We start from the raw sequence: 14,967 nt of genomic DNA on the forward strand, positions 1-14,967 counted from the left end.
TGTAGAGTACATAACCCTGTAGCTTCCACCATTATATATTGTAACTAATAAATGTCTTTACCTCTTATTTCTATTCATTAATCATGAAAGAACAATTAATTATTTGTGTTATATGATAACTTCTACAAAATGTCTGCATCTCAAGTAAGAACAACTCTATCCCTCCTCTTTCTGTTATTGATGTTGATTTACTATGTTTTAAGAATTAAAAGTCATTGTCATATTTGTATTTTATTATGTGATTATTTTATGATTCTTCCCTCCAAGTGAAAGAAATATTTTTCTTTTGTAGGATGTATCAATGGAGTTGTGTTGTTTGTAAACATACAAAATTTGTACATGTACAAGTTTAGATTAGTTTAAAAAATACATATTTTATCATAGGTCTACATTGGCTTGCATTAATTTTTTTTCAACACTGCTTATTTGATGATTTGTAACTCTGTCTGTGCAGTTGATTCCATTTTGATATTATCATGATACCAATTTTTGAAATATTTTGAATAGTTTTTGACGAAACTCTAAAAAAAAAAAACTTCTGCTTCCACAGAAAATGTTTACTTTTTTTCCTCCCTTTAGTTATGATATTCTACTACAGCTGTCTGCTCATTAAGGTCATTTTTCTTCCGTCCCCCATTCCATCAGCTGTGTTGACCCCAAAGGTTGACCCCCCTTATTGGAAAGAAATAAGACTGCCTAAATTTGCTAAATTGCAAGGAAAATATCAGGGGAAGGAATTTAGTTTAAGAATGTTTCCCCCTGATTCCTTTGAACTGCACATTTGTTCATATCAACTTTTACAAATTGGAGAAGATTTGTGGGACATGATATTTTGTAAGCATTTGGATTTACACTTTCTTATCTAGACTGAAATGATATTGTATGCTTAAAAGGTACATTGTAAATACTTCTCCCTTTTGTGGCAATTCAATAAAACTTGAAGAAATTATCTGTTTTGTGGTGTTTTAGTAAATGTATTATGCGTTTTATTTACTTCTTGTCCATGGGAGGGGAGGGCTCAAAGCAGAATAGATTAAAAAACTAGACATTTAAGGGCAGTAGAGAGGGGGATGACGGAAGATTGCATGGATGAGAGTCAGAGCGGTCGTAAAGATGTTGCTGAATTTCACGGGTGGTCAACAAAAACAAATAGTTCATGAGATGTCTTTGGCGATAGACCAAAAGATATAAACAGAAAATTCTAATAGAATGAAATGTACATGATCAAGTATGAATTTTACTGGTACAAAAGAAATACTCATGATGATTTAATCAATAAATAATATCTGCTTCTGCCCTATAGCCCACTTCAGTCAGAGGAGCAGTAAATTTTAGAGCCCTTCCCATTTTTTCCGGGGGGGGGGGGGGTAATGTGCAGTGTTGATAGTTTGCTGTATAATGTCAAATTATGCAGTGAGGTGCTTTATGTGCTCACACTGCGATCGGAAAGAATTCACAATTTCTTGCTCTTCGGGTTTCATCGCGTTTGGCATCTGCCGAGCCTTCATGTCTTCGGTGAAGATCGAGTTTCTTCGGGTAGTTTCGGCTTCCCGATGGTGCTTTGCTCCGGCAAGATGAGCAATCTTTGACCCTGTAGAATACTGGAGATCGTGTAGCTCATGCTCTCGATCCTTTTCCTGTGTTTGTGAGAAAAAAAGATCGGATTGGGGAAGGATGTATTCTTTTATATCCATACTATTAAAGATGACTTGAATATATTTATTATGGGAGATATTATGGTCTACCGACGATGATTTACCTTGAGAGGAACAAGTCATTTTGCAATTTTATTAAATTTCCTTATTTCGGTTTACTTTGCTAAAATTAAAATTAGATGAAAAAAGTTTTCAAACATACAAATTGGAAAGAAAACGACTTTTTAATCATGTTGACAGATTTGCCATACAATTTTTATACTTAAATTTGGAAGTACTCACTTTCAGATCTAAAGGGGTAAACGTTGGGAATTTCGTCAAAATGTGATTATCATAATTTAAGGCTACTTAATGGAATATAACAATCTTCCCTTTCAAGGAACAACATTCTGTTACAACCTTAATTTCTCAATTTCCGTAATCACTAACCTTGCTTAATTATTTTGAAGAAAAATTAGTTGTATGAGATTATTGTCGTCAATAAAGAGGCCTTATTAGGAGGAAATCATAATTTGTAAAGAAATTTTCGGCATTACTCCTATATGTGTTTAAGATCGCATGCTCGATCTGTAATGAAAATCATAAGTCAGAAAACATTGGCACCAGTGGGATTCGAACCTGCCATCTACTGCTTTCCGGGCAGCGACTTAACCACCAGGCTATTCTGGTTCACGGCTAAATCACGATGAACTGGAATTCAAATACCCTCGATCCTCTTCTTTCTGACACTATGTAATTCCAGTCCAACGTGGACAATAGATAGTAAATAATAAAGAGGCTTTAATAGGAGTAAATTATAATTTGTAAACAAATTTTCGGCATTACTCCTATGTGTTTATTATTGTCATTATCGATATTTGCTCTTTTAACGAAAGTGACAATAGATTAACGAACCTGAGCACGAATATTATATGAAGTCAAATCAACTGATGATAGGTTGATTGTTGAACCGCCCGGTTGTAGTTTACCACTGTGAAGAGCGATTGAACCGCGTCGTAAATTAGACAACCGCGTCGAATTCGCCGTCTGCATCAGTAGACTGTTCTTCCGCGATACTGCAACGCCGGCGGTACGGCTCTCGGTCTGCCAGCATGCTTTACGCGGAGCCAGGCTTTGACGGCGTGCCGCTCCACCGACGCCACCGCCAGTATGAACTCTGGTGACGCTGGCTTTCAACGCAGACGTCGGATGAGCGTTGTGATGTTGTTGGTGAGTTTGATTCAAATTGACTGTGGAATCAATTGGTAGACAAATTATTTTTTTTTAAATGAAATTTTTAATTCGAATAGTGTAGACAACAAGAATAAAAAGATTCACTAATTCTGACAAAATGAAATAATAAGCAACAAAATCGTAATCGAAAATTCAATCTCAATATCAGGGCAGGTTTCATAAGGATATCGGGTTCCTTAGATTTTTCAAGTAATAAAGAAGAGAGGAGAGACAGATGGGAAGAAAATGGGAAAAGAAAAGAAAGGAGTATATAAGAAAGAAAAATGGTAAAGGTCACGTAAACTCTATAATTAAGAATCCTATAATTCAATATATATATTTTTTGTAAATATACGCCGTCACCATTATGTATTTTTGCCCCTCTCCAACCCATTTCTCTCTTCCGTCGGGTTTCACTTTTTTTCGTGCATATACTATAGACTGTATTTATCGAAATTGTTGGGAAATGAGAAAAACATCACTTGAAATAAAAACTTAACTGATCTGAAACTGGAAATAATCTTACTATTAGTTTGACTGAGTTGTACACTGATCCTGCGTGCAGCGGGCCCCTTTAATCCTATAGAGTCGGGTGCAAAATGATGAGGGCCGTGACCAATAGGTGTGTCGAGATTTTTATGGACGCTCATTGGACTCTCTCCCGTTCTGGTTTGAAGAAAAGGATAGAATATCACTTGTGGCAGTGGCGTCGGCAATGGCAACAAGTGGTGCCTATTAGAATTAACAAACATATACTGAATGGGTTTGGGGGCAGTTTTTGTTTTCGTCAACATTGGGGGGGGGGGGGGGGGTGGACAGCGGGTGTATTATTCATTTAGCCCTGAAAAAGACACATTGATATATTACATGAGTTTATAATTGAAAATTTATTTTTAAGTGATCATAAAGACAACTGAACTGTCAGGACATGTAGAAAGTAAAAGTTTGTTTGTAAGCCGACAACTTCACAACGTTTCAGATTTCTAGAAATAGGGACCATAATTACGTAATACAAACAAACCAAGGCCAACATAATCAAACCTTAATATTTTAAGAGCCCCCTCCCCCTCATCTCACTCCTATGCAACCCCCAACCTCAAGCAATTACAACCTTAGGTCTTTCTCAAAGTTGGGCCCCGTTGCATAAAAGTTACTATCATGGTAACTTTGCCATCCAATGGTAACTACCATGGTTGACGAAGACAATAAGCCAATCAGAATCAAGGATTCCATGCAAGTTACCACAATGGCAACTTTTATGCAACGGGGCCTTGGATTTTTAAAAAAAAAATTTCAATTGGAAGCCACTGTACTTACGCATGTCTGATAGCCACTGCTTTCAACACGTCTGTAACGACGGCACCCCCTCCATCCTTCTTTCCCGCCTCTTTTTGTGATTCAGAAAACCCATGCTCCACATTGGTATCGAACGACACCGTCTGTCTACCCTTCATGCTGCACGATTGTAACATCGCATCTGCAGATTAAAAAAAAGACAATTGATGAACAATAACAGTTCTGACAGAATGTGAATATATTGCTGCTTTATTATTAGAATTCCAATCATCAAAAAGAGCATTGCTTGACATAACGATTGATGTTTACTAAATTTCACAAGGTCAAGTTTTTTTTTTTTTTTTTTTTTTTTTTTGGAGGGGGTTCACTTTACTTCAGCTGGATCAAATGATATATATGCCCTAACAGAAATGATATCTTCGATGCAAATCATTATATATATGGGCCCATGTCTGGGAAACTTTTCTTTCTTTGGAAAAAAGTAAATATGTTCTTTGTCAATACCTAACGAAAAAGGGTGGGTTCCAATGTGGCACTTCTGATGTGTATTGGTTTAACCCCCCCTACACACACACACACACACCCACGTTTGGTTATAAATCCATGCTTTGTAAAATCATGGGGCGTTGAAAAGAAAGTTACATTCAAATCCGAATCAGGCTCAAGTCCAAGCGCAAGTCTTTTCATTAAGAAAAAAAAATTAGAGAGTCTTAGTCGGAACTTGAACTGGAACCGCAAATCCTTCCTTAAGTTTCGGAGCTGACGAAAAATTACAAACATGTCAGTTTGTCCAGAGTCCAGGACGAAACTGCTGCTTTTATTCATCGATCTTTGACAAAGAATTCTTGGCTGTTTATTGTCATGAAGGGCATTAAAAATAGCTTTTCTATTTTCTTGAATTGGTCGTGCGTCATGGAGCGAAAAATCCCTACTTTTATTATTAGTAGACTGTCTTGCAATGCCCCGTTAGTGATTTTGGCCCGTATTCTGAAATCAGGTTTAGTTTAGACCATGGTCTAACTCTGTGCCAAAATTATAGGAAGCCAAAAGTGCCAACATTTTTATTTAGTTGCATGTTTCTTATATTTGCTATTTCCTGATTAATCGAAAGTGAAGACAATCATCTATTCATACTTCCTATAGACAAAAATGAATGATTTAAGAGCCGAACGAGCTGAAATGTGTTATCTCTACTGTTAGTGATTTATGTAACAATAATTGGCTTTCCATACTTAAACCACAACTTTAAACCTCAGTTTAAATTAAACCCGACTTCAGAATACAGACCTTTGTGTTGAACCTTCATCTATATTAGATGTGAACATACCAAGGGATGCACCCGATGAAGCAGCTACACATCCATCGCTAACCACTCCTTTTTTGTATTGTGATGTCATAGTAGGTGCTGACGTCATAAGTGTATTTGCTGTGATGGTCGGGTGTGCTAACCATTCCATTTTACCCAGGTCGCTCAGTTTGGCTCTCCTTTGGGGATCGGGGACCAGCAGTGCATGAACAAAGACGCGACAATCTGTTGAGAGACGTAATAATGACATAATATGACATTTGTTAAGATATCCCCCAAAAAAACAATTTAAGTAAAACTAATATCTCAGTATTTTTTAAAGTTCAATTTTCAAATTTTGTTACTTCGTGAAATTATTACAGGTCTGACATAAATTAGCAAAATATAATACAATTTCCCTTTCTCGTGGCCCACTTCCAACTTCAATCATTGTCAAAGGCAATCAATATTCAATGAATTTCCCTCGAACTTGAACATCATACTCATCATAGAGGTAAATAACAGAAGATGGTTCGCCTATACATTATTTACAATAATACCTATCTTTCAATCCCCTCCACACCCCGGTCTATTTTCTCCTCTCTCGCTCCCCCTCTCCAAATCTCTTGGTCTCGTATAAATTCTAAGACTCGCCTTTTGAGACAGAGTTTGGGAAGCATAGTTTCTCTTGTCGGTTGTAGACAGAATCCAGAAGGATGTCAAGAGAATCCTCGTGGTACGGCAGACGACCACACAGCATAGCATACAACGTCACACCTGCATGGTTATAAAGAATTTGAGATTGAAAGAATTTGAGATGAGATTAGGACAGTCTGAAATGGAGACAGACAATAAAGAGAAACTTTCATGATAAAAATAGTCATCCATTTTGCGGGGGTGATTTTGTAACATAGTAAACTGATAGAAATTGTAATAAATCGTTCAAAGATGTAAAGTATACGAAAGAAAATGATAGATCAACAAAATGAAATGTAAAGATCATGAATAATAGACCAATTTTGAAAGAGTTGATACCAAAACCATGGGCGCCACTTCGACTTTTAAGGACTATTTGACATGTAACATAGAGGGCATACGGATGACAGTAAAGGGGTTGTTTGGGCGGAAAGTGTAATTTTTTAGTTACAGACTTGACATTTAAGCTCTATTTTGTAATCATGAAGAGATGATTTATTTAACTCTAAAAAATTAACGCAAGCGCGATCACATGCCTAGATTGAAATGCTTGATATATTAAAAAAAAAGATTTCAAGGACTATTTCTGGTAATCCATCGAAAGAAATACATATCTCACTAATCAAATAACGCGTGCACGAAGCGCAAACTATTTTTTTTATTAAGAACTTAAAACGGAACATTTTTAACTCTTTTGTAAAAATAAATATGTTTCGTGTGAGCTGAGATTCCTCATACAAACCCGAAAAGAAGCATATTAGCATTGTTGAAGTGCAGGAAAATAAAGTTATAACGCGCATATACGTTTGTCAGTAAATTAACCGAAAATAGACCAAATATCTTGGGATGGAACTTTTTTTTTTTGGGGGGGGGGCGAATTGACCCCCTGTCCCCCTTTTCTGACTACTATGACCATAACAGTTAAAAAAACATTTTAAGGTTCGATTTTGAACACTGTTTGGACCTCACTGGTCTCGGAATGACTTTGAATGTGTTTTCTTACCCATAGAGTCAATCTTCGAGGAACTCCATAAATCAGTAGGTTTTCCTTCATACGGATCACCTTCTAATATCTCTGGAGCTACATATCCCATCGACCCACATGCTTCCGTTAGCTTCTCTCCATCTGCACACGTAATTGCAAACCCAAAGTCTGAAATAGGAAAGAATACTTCAGTAATGACGAAATATAACACTGCTATTACTCAAAGATATATATTTCCTTTGGGTTTTTGTGCATATTGTCAGATTGTGAATAATTCTTAGGACCAAATATTTTTGGTCAAAACAAACTAAACAGATTTGTTGTTAAAGCCAATATACGTTTTGAACGTATATTTTATACATGAAAGGAGATAAAGTTATTGAACATGTTGGATTCTTTCTTCTTTGCTTTCCTGTCGATGATCTGGTCCCTATTTCATTTTGTTTGATCGCGTGGATTATTCTTCGTTCTGTTTTTATCTTTAATGATACCCCCATTACGGGGAAGGGGTTGAAACCGTGCTTTCTCGTCGGTTTATGCTTTATATATTTCTATATATTTTTCATACAAAGTCATTTGCCTTTTTTTCAGATTCAGATTTATTTCCAACATAGGCCTAAGTGACATAAATATTGATACAAATCATTTTCATACATTTATAACAAATATTTACGAAATACACATCAGTGTCATTACAATTATATCTAAAACATCATTTTGCACACAAATTATAACATACTATAGATAGAAAAAAAGGTATCTGTGGAAATGGGAGATTCACTCAAAAGCATAGCTTGTATAATGTGAACCTCCATCAAGGAAGAGAAAAGAGGAGGGAGAAAGAGAGAGAGGGAGAGAGAGATGCAATGGTTGCTATTTGCCCACGGAGACTTACTGAATAGATTAAAAAGAACAAGATAATCCACAAGACAAAACGAAAAAAGGTAAAATAAAACGAAAAAACAAAAGCAGGACGACAAAAGGAGAAATAAAATAGAAAACGGGACGAATTGCGACCGTAAAGAGAGAATAAAACAAACTGATAAAGACTAATGAAAATAACTTGATGTCTGAGAGGAGATGATAAATCCTGCTTCTTGTAAACTTACCGCATAACTTCAATCGATAATCCTCGTCGAGTAGGAGGTTGCTACACTTGACGTCACGATGAACGATGTCGATAGAATGGAGATATGTGATGGCGGACTGCAGCTGATGAAACAGAAATCGAGCCTCGGGTTCCGATAGATGACCTTGGACTGAAGGCAATAGAGGGGAAAGAGGAATTAACTTTGAAGTTAAAAAAATCATTAGTAAATATCGTCACTAATAGTAGGCCTCATAATAGTCCTACTTTGGTCAAGTAACCAAAGTGTTGGTTTGGAATATCTCGCGAGGTAACATACAAGAATAAAATGAACTTTAATAACATGTCTCCTGCTATTTGCTTGTTGAGAATCAATACAGATCGACGAATCGGACAAACCGCCCTTTCACAAGGTAAAGCAGTCGTAATTTAAATGATGATTCCAGTGAAAAAATAATGTTCATGACGAATATTTAGCACGTGTGAAACCAAACTTAAACTTGATTAGAATAACGAACGCTAATCGCAGTCACAATCGCAATCAATTTTGGCAATGATGATTCAAGATTCACGTGTGAAAAGGCAATTAAGACAGTACTGTACAGCTTATGGCGGCCATAATTGGAAGGCTTCCAAAGAAGAACAGGATTTTTCGAAGGGGTTATGCAATGAGCCAGGTGATATCAGTGCATACTTGGGCTTGCAAGAAGCTATCCATAGCTACGCACGTTCCTCATTGTATAACCCATTGAATGTACTTCTTTTGAAACCCCATCCCTCCCCATTCTAATTCGTCTATATAAGCCAGTTCGCTGTTAGCTGATTTTCTCAAATGACCTTTGTGTGATTTTTCATTAGGATGAGCGCTAACATTCTCAAATGAAGATGTTGCGTAAGTTTTCCCCGGCAAAGCATTCAAATTCTAAGAATGAAAGGCATTGTATAGAGCAGGTGACTAGAATAGTATATCAGGGGTAAAGTTTTTTTTAATCTGTTTGTTTTGATGTCTGGTCCTGGAACATTTTAGTTTGGGTTACTGTCAAATGCCAGTGATGAAGAAGACTTTGTTACTCTTCAGCTTGGATGTGATGAAAAGAATATTCTAAAAAGAATACCCGAATAATCATCAAACCACAAATGCCTATATCAGTGAATTTGAAAACCAACTTCATGGTTTATCTCAAATGACCTTTTACTGCAGACTAATGTGATCCGGAACAGCAGTTATATACTTGACGTTATAAGTTTCGGAGCTGACGATAAAAGTGCAAATATTTCGTTTCTTCACAGTCCAAAACGAAAGTGCTTGTTTTGATTCATTAATTTTTAACAACTTCTTGGTTAATTTTTCTATTTTTATTTGCCATGAACGTGGTGAAGGGCATTTGACAATACGTTTTTTATGTTGTCGTACGTCGTAGAGCAAAAATTCCCTACATGTATTTTCACATTTCATGCATATTTTTTAAATAAAGTGAGCTCGTAAAAATGAGATTCCATTTTAAAAAAGGAATACCGCTTTACCGAGTTCAAAGGAACGTTACATCATTTGTAAAGAAACCAACTGTCAAAGAATAAAACGCAGTATTATGTAATAAGCCAGTTCGTAGTTCCTATCTGCGCATGATCAGAGGAAGGTCATTTGTACTAAAATGACATGGTGCTTTAAAATCTAATGAGATAAGCACCAACGTTGATGTCTTGAGTATTCAAATATTTTTTTGACTTGTGTTTTTCATTTACATCCGAAAACAACAACAATGCGTCCACGAACGACTGGTATTTCACACTTTGCCAAGTTCAAAGTAGGAATGCAACAAACACCTTCATAAAGTGTTCGTTGGTGTGCTATTCTAGTCACCTGGTCTATCCATTTTTTTCATCCTGCTATGTTAGGCATGCTTACATAATATCTTGCTTTGTAATCTGCCTTATCATAATGAAAGAAATGATAGGTCATTTGAATCAAATGATTTGATCAAATTTGTCCATGAAGTAACTACGAACTGGTCTATTGGAATTCCACGCGTGATACACTATTGTACATGACATGATGATTTTATACCTGCATGTACCCTGAACGCATGCGAAAGAGGAATATACGGTTTGGTCCCCAATACCATAATTTCATCAAGGATGAATTGTATTTTCATTCATTCATTTCTGTTCGTTTAAAAAAAAGCAATAAGAGTAAAAATGCAATATAGGATACATAACAAATCCGTCTAAATATCAAAAGAGATGATCTTAACCTTGTTTGTTGATATATGAACGAAGATCACCATTAGGCATGTAATCCATAAGGATGAAGCCTTTACGATTGGTTAGAAGTACCTCAATCACTCCTAACTGAAGTCACAGAAGAAAAGAAAAAAAAATAAAAGGGGTAGAGAGTGGAAGGATGGAACAGAGGGGGAGAGAGAGATGGTAGAAAGATAATTGTCGAAAGGAAAAGAGCAAGTTAATTCGTGGAGAAAGAAACTTCAGTTGAGGAATGATAAATACAATACAATACAATACCGATTTTCGTTAGTGCTTTCGTCTTCAGATCTTTGTACATTCTTGTTTTAATATATAAATGACAAAGCTTGCCCGACTGTTTTAAGTTAACTCACTTTTCTAGAATGTGAAGTACAACAACAAACAATATGCAAATCATCAATATAAACTTTAACATGGTAAGGGTTAGTTTTGTTAAAAGGTCACAAGGCCACGAGAACGACCAGAATATAGGCTGGAAAAAACACGTGTTAGTGATGTTTTGATTTGATGAGTGTTTCTTACATTTTCATTGTTGTTAATGGCAGTCTAATATGATTTCGGATGTATATAAAAGCGTTTTACTATTACAAATCGATTACTGATTATCAATATTGAGCAAAGCATGGAACCAATATTACATCACTCACCACATGATCATGACAAAGTTTCTTGAGGATGAGAATCTCGCGCGGGAAGAATTGTTTCTTGACGATGTCGGGAGCTTTCAATTTACAGAAGATCTTCATGGCATAGTCACAGTTCCGCTTCTTACTGTAAACCTTCTTCACCTTCATTAATGAGAAAAATATCTGATCATATTTTTTTTTCATTAAGGAGGGAGCAGGTACAACGCATATACTTTTATAAGTTTTTTTCTCTGATATTTGTTTGTTAAATTCATCTGGTAGTGGTACGATGCAGTGTCTTAGATATTATTTCATGATGTGCATAATGTATACGAGTTTAAGAAATTTGTTCGAATTATTTTTTACAATTGTTACTTTGTATAAACTGCATTTAATGAAATTTGATTTGAGAGAAAAACAATAAAACATCTTTTAAAAAATTGTTGCATTTATCTCTACAATTTGCTATGCTTATTTTCATTCTTCAATTAGCAAAAATGTCCCAAATTGAAACGAGATGTTATTAGTTCCTGCAAAGACGAAAGCGTAGTTCTCCAGTGGATTACTGCCAATTTTAATGCAAGATTATCATTCACAGGGTGTAATTTTACCGTAGGCCTATATAGGTTTAGAAATTATGATATTGATATGTTTTGTGATAAGAATAATCTCAGTCGCTCTGTTGGATAGTCAGAAAGGCGATGCGCATACCTTTACCTTCTGAACAAGGTAATGATGAGGGTGATGATGATGATAGTGGTGATGATGATGATGGTGGTGATGATGATGATGATGGTGATGATGATGATAGTAATGATGATGGTGATAATGATGGTGATGGTAGAAGTGGTGGTGGTGATGATGGCAATGATGATAATGATGGTGATGATGATGATAGTGATGATGATAATGATGATAGTGGTGATGGTGGTTATAGAAGTGGTGGTGGTGATGATGGTGGCGGAGATGATGACGATGATGGTGGGTGTGACGGTGACCGTGATGATGATGGATATGTTGACGGTGATATCTATGACAGTGACTGTGATGATGATGAAAATGGTGGTGATGGTGGTGATGATGCCTTATGGGAAATAAGTTTCATTTATTTATGAAAAACTAATTTGCTTTTCTTGGTTTGCTTTTCTTGGAATCTTGGGTGCACAGTAATAATTTCTCACCTTAAAGTATTGTCCTCTCCCAATAGTCTCTCCCATCACGAGGTCTAATCCAAGTGTATCTAGGGGCGACACTTTCTTATTCGGTAAATATATGTTTCCTTTCTTGGTTAAACTCGGCACCTCATCGGTATACAGTACTTGATCATTTCCGCGTGGTTCCATCTCCTTTTCTTCCTTATTTTTACGTTTTTCTTCATTACTCATGTTTTTTTAAATATTTTTTAAATTCATTTTAAAAAATAAATGTACTTTAAACAATAGACATCATATCAAAAACTTGATTTTGATATTTGTTTTAAGACTTTTCTTGGTGTACGTAATGAGATTGCTATTTGCTGTGTTGGCGTACGTAGCCGTGATTGTGGGTGAAGTAACGCGTTTGTTGCGTCACAATACAGACAGCTGATCGTTGCGCAGATTGCACTGTTACGCCATTTTGCGCAATCAATGATGGGCATTGTGTGTGCGTGTCACTGACCTACTTGGTGTGTGTGTGTGTGTGAGTTTGAGTTTTGTCAGACGTGTGTCAATCAGGGCAGTGTTTCATCAACATTTTTGTCTGAAAAGTTGTCAGATCTGACATCTTTCTTAGATTTTGATTGGCTGAGAGGCACTGTTACTGTGGTAACTGTCGGATATTATGTGACTTGTCAGATAAAACGTCCGACAAGTCCTTTCATGAAACGCTCCCCAGATTTGATTATTTACGTCTGGGACCGACCTTTAACGTCACCATCCGAAAGACGTGACCAGGGCTCGAACCGCTGCGCTGCATCAATTTGTAACTTCCCCACATAGCTTGGATTACAGGCGCACGCCACAACGCCCAGTTGTGGTGTGTGTTCGGGATTAATATGATATTTTGATCTTCAATATTTTGTGGATGTCGATCGGTGTTCATAGATGGGGGGGAGGGGTGACTGACACAATTCTGTCCTCTGTGCGATTTTTTTTTTAGTTTGAGAGGTTGGTGGGCCATTGGTGCAACGAGTATAATTTTTAGGGGGCTGACAATCATGGCATTAAGGGCAAGGTTCTTTGAAAGCCGTGAGTTAGCGACGTGAGCGAGCAAAAACAAATCTAATTTTGTGATATATTTTGACATGATGTTTAAAAAATATATACCTCGCGGGTTTATATTCCTTTTATCCTTTCTTTGTCTTGTATTTTTGAATTCATTTATATATCTATTTATTATTATTAATATTTTTTTCTTTTTATTTATTCATTTATTTAATATATTTATTCATTATTATCATTATTATTATTATTATTTTTTTTTGGGGGGGGGAGTCCATGATCCCAAGCGCCACATCTGCACGCCAAGGGGGTGGGGGAGGTTGTTAGCTTTATAGTACAGGTACTATGTACCTGTACTAGATCAATAATGAAAACGCGAAGCGCAAGATGATTTTTTTTATTTTTTTGAAAGATTAACCTCAATATGAGCTGTTTTGAGGACTCCGGTAGGATTCCAAGGTTATTTCACTTTCAAGCACTCTTTGCGATTTAAATTCCCATTTCTTTCGTATGTTCCTCACTTATTTTATATCATGAACCAAGATGAAGAACAAAAATTAAGTGATATTCAAACGGGTGGTAAAATAAACGGGACACACCCCATGCGCTTGGTTTCGTGGAGGGGTTAAGCGCCTCTGGAAGTCTCACCTACATTACGCGATTCAATGTAGCAGCAGTGCTGACTTTGAGAACTACTATAAAATAACTATTCACAAAAAACACCATTCATATAATGATACAATACAACATTCACCGACCCTAATTGACATTTGACCTTGATCATGTGACCTGAGACTTGTCAGTGACACTTGATTACCCCAATGTCCACATTTCATAAACTATATCCATAAGCTTTGAAAGTTATGACATTTCAATATTTATATCCAACATGGCCAAAATTCATTGGCCCGTATTCTGCAGTCGGGTTTAACTTAAACTCAGGTTTAAAGTTGTGGTTTAAGTATGGAAAGCCAATTGCTACATAAATCACTAATAGTAAAGATATCATACTCAGCTCATTTGGCTCTCAGATCATTCATAATTGTCTAGGAAGTATAAATAGATGATTGTCTTCACCATCGATGAATCAGAAAAGAGCACAGTGAAAAATTAGAAACATACAACTTAATAAAAATTTTGTCACTTTTGGCTTCCTATAATTTTAGTACAGAGTTAGACCATGGTCTAAGTTAAACCTGACTTCAGAATACGGGCCTTTGTCCTTAAATGACCTTTGACTTTGGTCATGTGACTTGAAACTTGTACAAGATGTTCAGTTATATTTGATTACTCTTATGGCTAAGTTTCATAAATTAGGTCCCTATACTTTTGAAGTTTTAATGACATTTCAAAAACTTAACCTTCGGTTAAGATTTTGATGTTGATTCCCTCAACATGGTCTAAGTTCATTGACCCGAAAATACTTTTGACCTCAGTCGTGTGACATCAAACTCTGGCAGGTTGTTCAGTGATAATCATTATGTCCAAGATTCATGAACTAGGCCCATACACTTTCTAGATTATGGCGGCATTTCGAAAACTTAACCTTCGGTTAAGATTTGGTGTTGACGACGACGCCACCGCCGTCGGGAAAGCGGCGCCTATGGTCTCGCTCTACTATGCAAGCGAGACAAAACGTATGAGTTTTTACGGCTTCAGCAG

General features: G+C 36.3%; 1 protein-coding gene across 2 annotated transcripts; it reads right to left on the reverse strand.

Annotated features, from left to right (window-relative positions):
* Positions 1-1,083: 1,083 nt before the first annotated feature.
* Positions 1,084-8,703, reverse strand: LOC121422963 (maternal embryonic leucine zipper kinase-like). 2 transcript variants are annotated; one of them, XM_041618212.1, is made up of 8 exons: positions 8,239-8,703; positions 7,148-7,297; positions 6,103-6,225; positions 5,491-5,694; positions 4,185-4,344; positions 3,394-3,533; positions 2,550-2,884; positions 1,084-1,637 (listed from the first exon to the last, which is right to left on the reverse strand). In XM_041618212.1, the coding sequence occupies exons 1-8, from the start codon at positions 8,438-8,440 to the stop codon at positions 1,407-1,409; spliced, it is 1,545 nt and encodes a 514-aa protein (XP_041474146.1). In that variant the 5' UTR covers positions 8,441-8,703; the 3' UTR covers positions 1,084-1,406. The 2 variants fall into 2 exon arrangements, with proteins under 2 accessions (XP_041474146.1, XP_041474145.1); XM_041618211.1 differs by lacking the exon at positions 7,148-7,297.
* Positions 8,704-14,967: the final 6,264 nt, after the last annotated feature.

Source organism: Lytechinus variegatus, chromosome 10 (assembly GCF_018143015.1).
Source record: "Lytechinus variegatus isolate NC3 chromosome 10, Lvar_3.0, whole genome shotgun sequence".
Lineage (NCBI taxonomy): Eukaryota > Metazoa > Echinodermata > Echinoidea > Temnopleuroida > Toxopneustidae > Lytechinus > Lytechinus variegatus.

Coding starts and splice junctions, on each gene's coding strand:
- LOC121422963 (XM_041618212.1), bottom strand. CDS start 8,440: ATGATTTTTTTAACTTCAAAGTTAATTCCTCTTTCCCCTCTATTGCCT. Junction 6,226..7,147: donor CTCGAAGATTGACTCTATGG/GTAAGAAAACAC, acceptor ATAACCATGCAG/GTGTGACGTTGTATGCTATG. Junction 3,534..4,184: donor GCAGTGGCTATCAGACATGC/GTAAGTACAGTG, acceptor TCTTCAAACCAG/AACGGGAGAGAGTCCAATGA.